Below are 15172 nucleotides of genomic sequence, written 5' to 3'. Positions count from 1 at the left end.
GATTGGATATGTTGCTTTGCTGCAGGTCTGCATTTTGGTTTTGGCTAGAGCCACTGGATGTACTGTCTCTCTTTCTAGGGTGAGACTAGAGGTGCCAGGGTGCTCGCAGGAACATGCAGAAAAGTAGATTTGATGTACAATACTGTGTTTTATTTAGAGTTTAAAATGATCAGTGATATGGCGCAGTCAGGGTGGTAGGAATTTCCATTGTTCTCACTCCCTGCCATCCCGGCTCTGCTTCCCACAACACAGCGACGGCGTCTGTGGCTTTGGATGAACATGAAGAAATGACCCAGAACGAAGCAGCCATAAATCACAGCTGTCACTCAGTGGGGCAGCAGCCCCTAGGCAAGCAAGTCTATACAAACCATGCCATGCTCCAGAGGGGTCTGGATGGAACCAGCGCCAACATCAGAAGGAGCCGGAAACAGTAGAAAGGTGTTCAGAGAGCTGCTCCCAGAGCAAAGACTCAACTCAGCTGTGATCTGTGAGGATTAATGCTGGAAAATATTAACCAAGTTAAACCCGGGGGTAGCTGGAAATGCTTGGATCCCATAGTGATAGAACAATGATTATTTTACAGCCTCTCTTCTCCTGCAGAGAAGACTCTCTACTCCCCAGATATGCGCTTGGCAAATGCTTATTTAGAAGAGAAGTGGTGAGCCAGCATCTAAGGGCCCTGTCTCCCCACTACCCACGCTGGGAATTACACCTCCCAGCTGCGGTGTAGTCGTCTCCTACATTACTTACCAAAGATGACACAGGAAATGGATTGCAGAAGCGATACCTGAACCCCTGTCATGGTATAATTCCCCACTCTGAACCTTAGCGTCCAAAAGATGGGGTACCAGCATGAATTCCTCTAAACTCAATTACCAGCTTAGTACTTGTAGCTCTGCCACCAACCAGGAATTCCAGTGCCTGGTACACTCTGGTCCCCCCAAAACCTTGCCCGGGGACCCCCAAGACCCAGACCCTCTGGATCTTAACACAAGGAAAGTAAACCCTTTTCCTCACCGTTGCCTCTCCCAGACTTCCCCTCCCTGGGTTACCCTGGAAGATCACTGTGATACAAACTCCTTGAATCTTAAAACAGATAGGAAAATTCACCTTCCCCCCTCCTTATCTCTCCCCCTCCCAGACTCTCCCTGAGAGAGAAAGTAATCCTAACACAGAGAGAAATTTAACCTCTCTCTCCCCCTTCCCTCCTTTCTCCCCACCAATTCCCTGGTGGATCCAGACTCAGTCCCCTGGGGTCTCACCAGAATAAAAAAAACCAATCAGGTTCTTAAACAAGAAAAGCTTTTAATTAAAGAAAGAAAAAACAGTAAAAAATTATCTTTGTAAATTTAAGATGGAATATGTTACAGGGTCTTTCAGTTATAGACACTGGGAATACCCTCCTAGCCCAAGTATACAAGTACAAATTAAAATCCTTTCAGCAAAATACAAATTTGAACTCCTTCCAGCCAAATACACATTTGCAAATAAAGAAACAAACATAAGCCTAACTCACCTTATCTACCTAGTACTTACCATTCTGGACATATGAGAGACTGTATCAGGGAGATTGGAGAGAAACCTGGCTGCACTTCTGGTCACTCTCAGAACCCAGAGAGAACAACAACCAAACACTAACAGCACACACCAAAACTTCCCTCCCTCAAGATTTGAAAGTATCCTGTCCCCTGATTGGTCCTCTGGTCAGGTGACAGCCAGGCTCATTGATCTTGTTAACCCTTTACAGGCAAAAGAGATATGAAGTACTTCTGTTCTATTAACTCCTACTATCTGTTTATGACAACCCCCATCTCTGGAGTCCTAGCCCACTCCCTTAACGACATGAGCAGGCTTCTAAGCCCAACTCAGTGGACATTAAGCTTGTTGCTACTTAGTGTCTAGAAAGAGGTACCACTTGGACTCATATCCCCTGCCATGAACCCTGTAGAACGTGAAGCAGCTCTGTTAGTTGGGCAGCCAAGGCAGTCACAGGTGGGAGCCGAAGAAAATGAGTGAAATCAGTGGTACCAAATTGAGTATCAGAGCATTAGCCATACTTAGGACCCAGGCGCTGGAGGGAGAAAGGAGAAGGCAGTGCCAGGAAAATGTTACAGGCAAGAACCAGAGAGCAGTTCTTCCATCGTGTGCCTGCTGGCTGAGCTAGACAGGCCTAAATTTCATCTCTGATTGTTTGTAGGAATAATTATATCCTTTGCCTGTCCTCCAGTTCACACCATCTGCAAAGCTGGCATGGGCACCAGCCAAGTACATCCCATTCAGGTTGGACCAGTGACAGTCCTTGTACCACCAGGCCCCCTTGTAGAGTGCAGCACAGTTCTGAGCATTTGAAGCCAGGTCGTTGTCATGGTCTCTGGTTGAAAACTTCATGTCCTTGTGTGAGGTTAGTGAATCACCTGTGGAAAATAATTGTTACTTTGTCACAAAGATGTTCACGTTTCTTGTCTTGTCAGGGCCTGATCTCAAGCCCATTGAAGTGGATTTGGGGCGGGGAGGGGAGGTGTCTTTCCAGGGATTTCAGGCCAGGACACTTGACATTATAGTACCATATGCTGCGCTGTCTCATGTGATCACCTGCTTAGTTCCCCAAATCCCAGCCAGTGCGGTCTGCCAGGGGATGGCTTATTTCACTACCAGGTACCAGGAAACCCTCGCTGTGCAGGGGAGAGGCTCTTATGCTTAGTGGAGGAAGGAGGAGAAGGCAGCACATACATACAAACATGGGTAATGCCAACAGACCCCAGTCGCCAGCACTGAACTGGGGACCTCTGGAGCTTAGTGCATGAGCCTCTATCACGAGCTAAAAGCCGACGGCCTGTTAGTGAAAGGCTGTAGCGCAGACTCAATCTCTCTCTTTAAGTAGGGTCACCATCCATCCTGTTTTTAATGGAACAGTTCCTTATTTAAGCCCTATTGCAGGTGTCAAATTTTTTTAAAAAAACAGGCAAATTGTCCCCTATTTTCTGCTGCCCTGGCAGGTCAGTCAGCGCAGCCCTGGCCGTGTCTTGTTTGTGGCTGGTGAGTGAGTGCAGGCAGGCGGTGGCTCATCAGTGAGAGCATGTGGCGGCCTCAGGCTGGGAGGAGAGGCAGGAAGATGACACCTCACGTAGGACGAGAGGCAGCCCTGTGTGTGAGGGGATAGGAGTGTGTCACCTCTCGCCCATGTGAAACCTTAAGCTGGAGTTCTCAACTGGGATCTGCAAGCACTTTCAGGGGGGTCACTGGGTGCTGATGCTGAAACCCAGAGCCTGAGCCCCCCCATGGGGCTGCAACCCTGATCCCTGGCACTCTCTTTGGGGCTGAAGCTGGAGACGTGGGACTGGTGCCCCGATCACTGGCTCCTGCCTCAGGGCTGAAGCCAGAGTTACAGGGAGGCTGGAGCCCCCAAATCCCAACACCCACTCCAGAGCTGAAGCTGGAGCTGCGGGGAGGCTGGAGGCCTTGATTCCCAGTGCTCACTGCAGGGCTGAAGCCAGAGCCATAGGGGAGGAGTGGTTTAAAACTCTGATGCGCAGCGCCTGCCGCAGGGCTGAAGCCAGAGCTGGGGAGGGAGAGGGAGACTGAAGCCCTGATTCCTAGCGCCCGCTGCAGGGCTGAAGCCGGAGCCGCGGGGCTGAATGCCTGAGCCCTGACGACCTCCGCGGGGCTGAATCTTTGGATCCCCAGTGCTCTCCAAGGGGCAGAATCCCCCTGAGTCAATGGGCAGAGTTGAGGGGCACCGGGAATGTTGCCACCCCAAACAGCAGTGCACGTGAAGGGGTATCCCGGAGTCAGAGCCACACCTCCCACACACCACCTCCTCTCTCTGCCACCTGGCCAGTTCAGAGGTGGGAAGCTGGAGCTGGGCAGCGCAGGGCAACTGCCATGGAGCAGGCAGCCATGGTGTTCCCTCCTCTCCTGCTGGCTGCTCAGCAGCTCCCAGCCCCCATTTCTCACACAGCTGGAGAGCTGTGGGGGGAAGGGGCTGGCCAAGCCCTCAGGAAACAGGGACTGCACCCTGAGCTACACCCCTCCCTGCACCCTGAGCTACCTCCCTGCCTGCACACAGCCCCCAGCTACCCCCTCCCTACATCCGGAACTGTTTTCAAACTTTTTGAGCTGGACATCCCCCCACCATTGAATTATTATTATTTTTGTTTGTGCCTCCCTCCTGTCACAGCCCAGACAGGCTGGGTGGCCTTCTGAGGTGAGTCAGGGGATGAAGGTGGGGCTCCCTCCCTGAACCCGCAATGTGGAGCTGGCTTGAGCGCTGCTGGCCCGTGCCCCCCCAAAATAGAAGTCATACTACACCTATGCCCAAGGCTGCCCTCCCAGACACTGAGGCCCCTTTGCCCCGCTGGGCTCTGGAGTTTTTATAGCATTTTGGGGTGCAGGGGGTACTGCATAGCTCTGATTGCTGTTGAATATGAGCACTTTTACAAGGTGTCTCATATTCAGCATGGGGCAATATGGTCACCCTATCTTTAACTGGTCTTGGTGCCCCTTGATGGGACAGAACACCACACCCAAGGAGGTGTGTGGGTTACACGTACTTTTAGTGGGGACTGTGCTGGTAACTCAACAACTCTTTAAAAAAAATATACTCATCTCAATGGGGTGAAAGCTGGGTCTTCTCACTCAGCAGCATGACCACAGTGCCCTGTGATTTCACACCATTACAAGAGGTGCTTTGGGAGTGAGGTCACTAGAAGAACGCAGTGCTTTGGGAATACTATTGCGTTGCATCTCTTCAGTGCATCTGTGGTGGCAGTGGGAGTACATGAACGCTGTAGCTTAGAGCAGAGACCCGACTGGCCTCCCACCTCACTGCCTTAGGGTGTCTTCTCTGGTGCTCTTTAAGGACAGGCGTCCCTAACCAGACAAGTGGTTACTAGAGCCCTGGTGGAATTTCACATCAATGATGTTCAAATGGGTTCTGAATTCCTAAAATTGCAGTTGTCGCTAATGAAATCAACTTACAGATTTGGAGGCTAAATACAAAAACAATGGGCTGTATCTGATGCTGATTTACAACCTCTGAGACCCCCAGATTGCACAGTGTTAATCAATACAGCATTTGTTCCAGTGCTATAGGGAAGATTCCTGTTCTCCAGTCCCTCTGTCAGTTTTCCTTGCCTGGAACTGAGTTTCCAGCTGCTGTAAATAAATTTGATCCTGTATCTTAGATGCACATTCCCTCCAGCCCCCAAGAGATTAAACAGTTATGACAATCAGGGAGGAATTTATTTTGCTTTTGCCACAAGGTGTCCTCTCTCTGTTGGCTGGGCCTGTTTTTCTTGTGCTAGGAAAGGTATAAGACATGCCCAGAACCTACCTGCAGTGCCTCCAATAAAGTCTCCAAGAATCAGTTTGTATTTCTCTGTCTCTCCTGCAATCTTGAATGACTTGTACTTGGCAAAATGCGTGTTGCTTTCAAAGTCTTTGAGGTCAATGCGGAGTTCATGGTTTCCTGTTTAAAAACGCTGTGATCATGAAACACAGTGCCACAGCAGAATGTGCTCAATCTTCTTGCATCTGAATCAGCCTGATATTTGCAGTAGGGCTGGCATTACCAAACTGACTTCTACCCTAGTAGCAAACAGTGCCACAGCATCTGACCACTTGCTGAGAAGAGATTTTCCATCACTTTGCCCCTTCTGTAACCATTTACACCTGTGCAAGTCAGAACGAGAGCATTTTACATTCATTTTTGCATTGCAGAGCAAAGAAGTCTAGCCCGGAGTATCTAGAGCCATCTCCTTTCCTGAAGTTCACTAGTGCCACTGCATGCTTCAGCCATCAGATAACTGACAGCCTGTTTAAAGACCTTTCTAGGTTTTACATGAGCAATCCTCTCCATTAGAGATACAGCGTTCTCTGCTCCAGCAGCTTTTCCCAGAAGGTTTGTCAAAAACAGGCTCAGTCCCCTTATCACTATTTTCACCATTCTTAGCGTGTCTCACTGTTCCCTGTAATGAGGAGGGATTAGACTGAAAAACTGCATCAGTGATTTCTTACCAAGGGATGTCAGCAAGTGGATATTGTCATTCCCCAGCCAGAATTCTGACTGCTGGCTGCCAAAACCTCTCTTGTATGAATCCCAGTTGCGGAAAAAGTTCTCAGATCCATCTGCCCGTTTTTGGAAAACCTACAGGAAAAGGAGAGGGGCTCATGTAGGAAACTGAAGAGCGGTGTCTGCCTTTAATAAAAGCTGGGCAAAGGAGGGGAAAAAAGACCCCACCCCGCAGTCTCCAAGGGTACATCAAGTACTCGTGTGTAAATGGCTTCGACCCTTTTTAGTCTCAGGTGAATAACTGCTCAGCCCCTCTGGGGTAAATATTCACCATGGAGAATGGTGCATCTAAATCTCCTATCCACAGCATTGAAAGTATATCTGTGATAGAGTGAACTGTCACGTGGTGGTGGGGCGGGGGGGACCTAAGCTGCTGATTCCAATTAACCAATCCCCTCAGACTGCTGGGAGTAGGAGGGGTCTAGGCCTATATAACCCAGAACCAGCTAATCTGAGGAGGAGTGACAATGCCCAGGGGAAATGGGGTGCTGCAGGGAAAACAGTCTCAGAAAGGAGCAGCAGGAGAGGCAATTACCTTCGGGGGGTGGGGTGGGGAGGTACTAAGGCTGGGGAGAGCTGGGTACAGGCAGGGACTGCTTCCCTAGGAAACTTTGGACTAGCATGCAAGGCAAGAGAACTTATGGGGAAAAGGGACTAAGGACTTCTGGTGTAGATGATGATAAACTAAATATTGATACAGCTCCTATGTTTTCTCTGGCTTCCACCCCCTCTGGTGGTCAGGCCACTGTGGCCCACCAGGCAATAGGTTAGTGGCAGTATTTGATAACTTTAAAGTCCTTTGCATCAGCTCTTACAAAAAGGGTAAATTAAACTAGTCTCTTCAAAAGAATTTAAACCTAACATCAGTGAAACCCATAGGAATGTAATTCAGCGTCATTAGCTTGCAAAGAACCTGCTTTCTCACATCCTGGGACCCTCCTGCAGAACGAGCTTGTGCCTCTGATAGTTGTGCACACTTTATTCTCACTTACAAGCCATCCTCCACCATCTGTGTCCATGTCACACAGCACGGTCCTGGCGTTACAGTCACTGGGGTAGATGGTGTACCAGCCACTCAGGGCGTTCCCTCTAGCTAACAGCTCCTTGCAGTTTTTTGCTCCTGGACAAAACCAGAACTTAAAATACTTATTAAAAGTCAACATGATTGCAAGCTGTCTAGAACAAAAACCCAGCTAAAGAGACCTCACAAAGCCCACTTTACTGGAACTAAACCTCTGTGACAGAGCCAGGTATTGAACTTGGATCTTCTAAGTGCCAGTCTAGTGTCTTAAGAGCAAAACCAGCTGACGAAGGGCAGAAAAATCCTCAATTCTTAACTGTCTGGGGGCCTGGGCATCAATCTAGGCAACCCTCCCATTGAGCAGCATGATGTCTGTGTATTGTAGCCCTCACAATGGTGCTGGCTTTATTAGTCTTCTCATACATTGGGTGAGTGCAATAACTGAAAACTCCACTCAGTGGTTTTAGCTCTGAAATCGAGGCAGGTTCTTTAAAGACACTATCCATTTCAAATGAGCTTCGCCATTGAGTATGTGCATTTGTCATGGCCAAGGATATTGTGACAAACACCATGACTCCTACGACAGCTGGGGGAGAATCAAATGTGACTCTGCATTCTGAAGTGAGGTTCCATGACCCCGGAGCAGAATGAACTGACTGACCAGAAATTCCAGGAAACGCTTACCTTTCTTACACTGGACGCTGTCCAGCTCTTGCTCTCCTGTGCAGGAAAATGAAATCAGAAAGGAGTGACTCGATAAACTGCTCATAGTGTCTAGCATAAAAATGCTTGTCAATTACGACTACGTGCCTCTGGGTTTGAGATGCACAAAGAGTGCCATAAGATCAGTGTTAAGTTTGCTGGATTTGTATTTTCATGAGCCATGATTCCTTGGTAGTTCTTTCACTGTCAACTGGATGACGCATTCCCACCAAGGGAAAGGAGTTGCAAGACGCCTGCCCTCCTTAGATGAGAAGGGTGTCTTAGGGCCAGGCAACAGCCAGGGTCAATTTTAGTCTGTGCACTTGTAGGAATTCTCCGCACACACACGAGTACTTTGAGGGTGCAAATAGCTTCCAATGAGCTGGGTAAAAAGCAGGCACAGAGCTCATCCTCTTTGTTTTTGTTGGACCATGGAGCAGGCCAGCCATGAATGGGGAAGCCAGTTGCACCAGCCTTCCTCCATCTGGGACCCTCAGGATGTAGCAGCCTCCCCCGGTGCACTAGGGAACGTGGGTGGGGTGTTATAAGAATTTAGATCTATTAATTACTCTTCATAAACTTTGGAGGTAAGGCGCTATAGGGGAGCAAAGGGTTGTTATTAGTCATCCCATCTCTTATAGAAGGATACTTCTTTATTTAAGCAGGAAACTGGCCTTTCCCATCCTCATGTGAATCCTTGGAGAATTATGGGCTAACTGGTCATCTTAACACAGAGCCCTACGCAGAATGGCGCTGGCTCAAATCTGATTAATTTGTACGTTAGAAATATTCCTGGTACTTGAGTTCTGGCACTGGCCAAAAAAGTCATCTGTGTGTAATTAGGGGAGCTGTTGCAACACTTGGATGGCCACATGTTGACATGTTTTTGTTACACTAAAAATGTTTCACTCTGCAGGCTTCACTTCAGTTATGAACGTTACAGAAATATTGTGGGGGGAGGGAGAAGAGGAATCCGTTTTTGTGTCCTATGCTTTTAAATATAGTTCTACTCTGAAGAGTGACTATGTACAAATGGCCCTTTCTGACTCTGTCAACACCTGAATAGCTAGTATTCTGGATACACAAACTTCTTAAAATTGCTCTTTATTCAGGCTACCACCTCTGTGGTAGAGGGTGTTAGACTCTTCTTCTTGTGCCACATCAACAACACTGTTTACTAAACTCTGATCACTTAGAATTGTGTAATCCCAACAAAATCAATAGGACTGCATAGCATTTATTAAGGGCATAACTTGAACACTATAGTATTCCCCAGGTATAAATGAAGGCACTTGTTACTGGTGGTAATGAACAAAAAGGGAAGAACCCAGCATGACTCTCAGATCTCAGGCTGAGTTTGCAAGGCTGGTAAGCGGGGAAACCTTTTACTTGTAAACTAATTAGATTTCCAATGGAACCCTTGAGAGATGGGACCCCACTGTGTTACTTCAAAGGAATTCCTTTTTAGCTCAGAGCTGCACTTTAAAGATGAAACTCCCAGGGCTCTTGGCATGAAAGAGGGCAAAGGTTCTCACCTAGTGTTCCAGGAGCTCCAGGAGATCCTTTATCGCCTAAAGAAAGAACACAGGGTCAAATCCTTGTGATACTTGGAGATGACACCCTTATCTGTGTAGGGCTTAAGCAATGCCTCGCTTTAAGGCATCCAAGCTTGGAAATGTGGCCCCAGTGTATGATATGGATGTGCTATGAATGGAATTACTGAAGCAAGATACTTCAGTAGGATTCTGCTGAATGCGTCCACCAGGAAGGTATTTCAGAGGGCCCCTTCTGCCTGCCTAGGTGCTGATGTCAATCTCCAAAGGCAGGACTTGGAAGGCCTGGCACATATGATAATTGGGCCCATCCTAGACTCTACTAGCTGTCACAGTCCATCACCTTAGATAATGTGGCATCATAAAATCAGACAAGAAGAATGATTTGAGCTCTTACCTTTTGGACCTGGGGGACCAGCAACACCTCTGTCCCCTGATAAGAGAATGGAAAGGATTAACAGAGTTGCAGGCGTCTCAGAATTGTGAGCTAAGAGCTGAATTTCTTTTAGAATAAACATCTGAAGGCAAATCCCGTTCCCCTGATCAAGACCTATGGCAAAGGTTTGGCTTAGCAGCTCACCGCATCCTCGCCAGGCCATGGAGTGTTCTCTGATCACTACTGCATCCTCAGACCAGGAGCAGCCTCCAATCCAGCTGTTGCTCCTTCTCCCGGCCTGGGGAATGGCCAGTGGTTCCACTACTCCATTGATCTGCTAGATCTACCCTCAATATTCCCCTTGCCCACACCCTCCCTGTCCTGTCCCTACTCTCCCTCCATAGCAGGAGATCCTCTGGAGCAGGGTTCCATGAGGCACAGGTCATTTATAGCCCTGTGTGAGTTCTTGGTATTCTGTCCCTGCTACCTGGGCAGAAAATTGCACCCATTCATTTTTGGGCATGGCCCTTCATGGCTACAAAAGAGAGGCTGGGATTTAGCCACTTTGTATAGTCAAAGGAGCATAAGAACAGCTATACTGGGTCAGATCAAAGATCCATTTGGCCCAGTATCCTGTCTTCTGACAGTGGCCAATGCCAGGTGCCCCAAAAGGAGCACATACTCCTTGGAGAGAAGACACAAATACTTTTAGGACAGAGGCTGTTATCTCTATCACCTTCCAAGAGCACAAGGTTTTCCACTGGTTACTTTACCTTTCAGCCCCTGTGGTCCTGCCTTCCCAGGGATTCCCTGTGTTCCCTGAACACCTATACAACACAGAAAGAGAGTAAATATTTTACAAGACAAATGTTGACATGTTACATTTGGGAGTTCCCTCTTTGTGCTCTGCCTTAAAGCCAGAGGGTGTAGGGAGAAGTTGCTTGTACTGGAGACATTAATGACCTTGTTAAGCTATGTAAACTGTGCCCAGATACCATGGTGATGGGTGCAATAAAGAAATGAATTGAAATGCTATATTTGCTAGTTTTGGTCAAATGACTGCCTGAAAAATGTTCTGGCAGCAAAATTTTTGATTTAACAGCAACACTCCCACACATAGTGAGACGTTTGAGTAACCCTGAAAGTTTTAATTTTGATGGGCTAAATTTCAAACTATCTCACATCAAGCATTCCAGGCTTTAAAAACAAACACTCCCACCCCCTCATTGACCACTTAGTTCAATACCTTAGTGATAGCTGAGTTCTCTTGTAAATCTGACCCTATGAATATCTCAGAGATTTAACGGCTTCAATATTTATTGCCTAGAGTGTTTCTTGGGGACATCACTCAAGTATAGTGTATTGTCCCCACCATGTGGAACCTAGAAGACAAACAGCTCATTTCTCTATACATGGCATCCCTTGTGTTTCCATTGTGAACTGCCTGTCAGGGGAAATGGACGCACTATGAGAACAGAGTTCTTTTAAGTTCATGTTTGTTGCAGAGTGAGTATCTTACCCCCCATCATAGGAATTATTGCCTTAACTGCCCCAATTACAGTGTATCTTCAAGGACTGAACATTTATTATTGTCCTTGGTGGCCTCAGTGGGCAAATCCATGCTAACTCTAGTGTGTTGGCTCAGGATCCCAAGGCTTCCATGACATGGACTATTACACCAGATGGTTTGGGGGCTAAACTCCTCTTTACAGGCATGATCTGGATGCTGTCTTTGGGATGGTGTTGGAAATGCAGGGTGACACCATTCAGGGTCAACATCGCACCTCCAGTGCGATGTTGGGGGGTAAGGGGACTATTCCCATGCCACTTGTGGTGGTGTACTTCTGTGCATGGCCTGATATCAAAAGTTGATGGACCAAGCGGGACTCTGTATTATTCAACTATGGGTCAACTCTGCCAGTGGCTTAGTGAGGAATGATAATTGCTCTGTTGCCCAATCATTGACAGATTGTTGTCCAGAGGTCCTCACAAGTCACCATGGGGCTCGTGATGGATGTACTAGAAGGGGAGGTGATGAGTGTGCCTTTAGTGCTGGACCCAGACTGCATTTAATGGACTGGAATACAGAGACTCTTTTGCATTTCTTAGCTTCAACCACCGTGCTAGCAAAGAGAAACACTTTTCTACTAAAGCATCCAGGAGACCTCAGCCAGCAGGGTCATTCAGGGTGTAAGGCAGGTGAATACATCCAGAATGCTTTCCCTCTGGGACAGAAAAGCACTTCTTCCAGGGTCAGGACTGTTCCATCTGTGGAAATCCATATCGAGCATTTGGCACATGCTCCAGAGTCCATGTCAGAGCAGGAGATGACCATGGGCATGGCTTATCTTGGACGGTGTTCAGTTAAGTCACTCGTTGGGGTGGAAGAGGCACTGAGGAAGCTGGGCATGATCACCTGTTTACTGGGCACAACTATTTGTCATTCACCCTAGGCTGAGCCACAAACATTTGTGGAGCATTGACTAGCGCCCACGTGGCACTAATTGCCAGTTAACTGCTATTAATCAGTTAACTCTAGTTAAAACAGGACCACAGTCTAGTCTTGGCAAACCTTCTGTAACTGGCTCCTCCCTTTGGAAAGCAGTCCTCCTCAGGGGCTGTGAGAGATGCAGGCTGGTAAGCTTCAGATTGTGCTGTTGGCTCAGCCAGCCAGGTTATTGACTGGAGTTTGTATGTTCAGGGTTAGCTGAGGTGTTTTAGGAAGGTCAAGATGTGGGAGTTGTTTGGTGTGACTAACTGTTTTCTACATAGCTTGGCTACTTTTGTTATAAACACCCTAGTTAGGGTTGCCAATTTTGGTTGGACGTATTCCTGGAGGCTTCATCACATGACCATCTTTAATTAAAGATTAATCTTGATTCCCAGAGACTCCAGGACAATCCTGGGGGGCAACCCTAATCCTAGTGCAGCTACTCTTTAAAACAAACAAAACAGTGTCCAAAAGAGAGCTGAGTTACAGATACTGTTGCTAAATGCTGGCCATGAGAAGACATGACATACAATAGATCCCTAAGTAACCCAAACATCAAATCATAGACATCCCAAAACTAAGGTGATACGAACAGTTCTGATACCAGCCTTCTCCGCTGGTTCATGTCAAGAACCTATTAAAATGAAGAAAAAATAGAGAAATCATTCACCCTTCTATCCATCCTCCTCATCACTCAAATCAGGTTCTCATTCAGTGCCTGGGAATGTACCTTTCATTCCTGCAGCTCCTGGGTCACCTTTGGGTCCTGCAGCACCAGCCATGCCAGGGCATCCTTGGAGAACGGTGAGTTTATCGGAACCACTGAGTCCCACTATCCTCACCTCTGGAGTAACAAACAAACCAACAAATGACTGACTCCTGTAAGAGTCTCCAGAGCTGAAATGGTCTTCAAAGGGTGGCGGTGGTGGGAAACCTCACCAGACTCATTTCTGGGTACTTGTAGGACCCTATTGCCCCAGCATCTGAGTACCTCAGTCTAATATATTAATCCCCATGACCCCATTGTGAGGTAGGTCCTGCCCAATGTCGCAGGAAGTCTGTGGCATGGCAGGGACTTAACCATGTTCTCCGACCTTCTAGGTTAGTGACCAAATCATGGGACCATCCAGCGTCCTGATCAAATCCCGACCAGAACCCACAGATCTCCTTTATTAGCTATAAATGCAAATATAATCCTCTCGCTCTCAGAAATGAAATACACAATATACTGCTGAGAAGATGATGATGATAAAAACTGTTTACACAGATCATTTACTACTATATCTACATGTATTTATTAAACTGGTTCTGCTTCAAAGACAGGCTGATCCTAAGATAGCAGTGGGAGAACCACAGATCACGGGTGGTTCTCTGAAATGTATCAATCTCTTAGGTCCTGAAATTAAGCAAGAGCTGCTAAGATTTCTTGTACTCACTGATTTGGGCCAAGTCAGAATCTCACATGAAATAGGTTTTCTTGGCTTCTGGTCTCGGATGAAACCAGGAAATCCACTCAAATGTCAGAAAAGCTGGATTTGGTTCAAAAGGGGTGTGTGTGTGTGTGTGTGTGTGTGTGTGTGTGTGTGTGTGTGTGTGTGTGTGTGTGTGTGTGTGTGTGTGTGTGTGTGTGTGTGTGTGTAAACTCAGTCTGGCTCTTATTTATCCAAAACCATGTGGGCCTTCCTTAACTTGCTGACGTGTTGCAATCTTGAGGCACGAGAGACCTCATGAAGGATGGGATTTCATTCTGTGTTTCTCTATTGTAGCAATTCAAATATTATGGCATTTAAATGGAAGCCTGTGAGCAATTTTTAATACTGTTGAGAGACTCCACTTATATAAGCAGCACTCTTCTGCTGATAGCATGTTCAAGAAAGACATCAAAATGCCTGTGTATAGAGTCCCACAGATCTGTTGTCTGATGCAGCATGCCAGCAATATGCTTTGAACAGCACTGTTGTTGATTAGAGAGGATTAGATAACGAAATGCTGCAATTATACAACAACTGCAAACCACCTTCTCTTCAGAATTTATTTTTGCCCTGGAAAATCTGATGATTATTAATTCTACATACCCTGGGGCCTCTCTCCTATCTGAAGAGGCCAGCCACAATAGAGAGGTTATAAAATAAGTTTATAAAGCATCCATTCAAATCTACTTTGCTCTCAATAGTGCAAAGGAAGAAGTAGGAAGGACCATATCTTTGAAAGTAGCAGATTTATGTCTCACCTGGGCAGGTGTCTTCTGCCTTGGCAACCACTGCTGCTATGGAGAGTAAAGTGATGAGGGTTTGCTGTGTCGCTGTCTCCATGGCAGATGCTTCCTCTGCAATGGCAGCTCCACTTGTGTTCTCTCTGCTTCAGCATTTCAGAGCAACACAAGCCTTATATAGGCAATAAATAAAATAGCAAACTCCACCTCCCAATTCCTCACCCTTTCATCCTCCACATTCTCTTTCCCGTGAGATTGTGTCAGGGGAAAATGACACAGATGTAGTCACTCAATAGCCATGATGACCTAATTTTAAAACTCAGACGCACTTATGTTCCTGTAAATCTGGCTTTGGGTGTGCTTTATAGGAGAGTTTCAGCTATGAGAGTCAGGCCACATCGAACTTTTACTGCATGAGGGACACTTTCATGTGTTATCACTATTACTAAACGTTGTAGTGTAATAAATGTACACAGTACTCTGCAAACCACAGAGTAAGATAAGCTCTCCACCCCAATACACTTACACTGTGAAACTGATAAGGAAAAGGTGACAGTGGGAACTAGCTCATTTAAACAAGAGTGCTGGTCTAGGAAGAGGTCTAAGAAGACTTCTGAGAACAGAGGGCTGTGACAAAGTGGGAATTTTCTGCAACATACATATGAATGATATGCATGACAATGACTCCCTTGACTAGGGATTGCTATCCAGTGGGTGCAGAAAGGGTTAAAATGCTCCCAAGGCGGA

At 46.9% G+C, this 15172-nt stretch overlaps 1 protein-coding gene across 1 annotated transcript; it reads right to left on the bottom strand.

The window, feature by feature from the left end:
• Positions 1-1379: 1379 nt before the first annotated feature.
• LOC127036020 (ficolin-2-like) lies at positions 1380-14558 on the bottom strand. Its single transcript, XM_050926446.1, has 10 exons — positions 14444-14558; positions 12944-13057; positions 10496-10549; positions 9744-9779; positions 9329-9364; positions 7776-7811; positions 7063-7190; positions 6016-6145; positions 5333-5467; positions 1380-2414 (listed from the first exon to the last, which is right to left on the bottom strand). The coding sequence occupies exons 1-10, from the start codon at positions 14523-14525 to the stop codon at positions 2161-2163; spliced, it is 1005 nt and encodes a 334-aa protein (XP_050782403.1). The 5' UTR covers positions 14526-14558; the 3' UTR covers positions 1380-2160.
• Positions 14559-15172: the final 614 nt, after the last annotated feature.

Source organism: Gopherus flavomarginatus, chromosome 17 (genome assembly GCF_025201925.1).
Source record: "Gopherus flavomarginatus isolate rGopFla2 chromosome 17, rGopFla2.mat.asm, whole genome shotgun sequence".
NCBI classification, from domain to species: Eukaryota; Metazoa; Chordata; order Testudines; family Testudinidae; genus Gopherus; species Gopherus flavomarginatus.
This window is presented reverse-complemented; position numbering and strand designations above follow the sequence as displayed.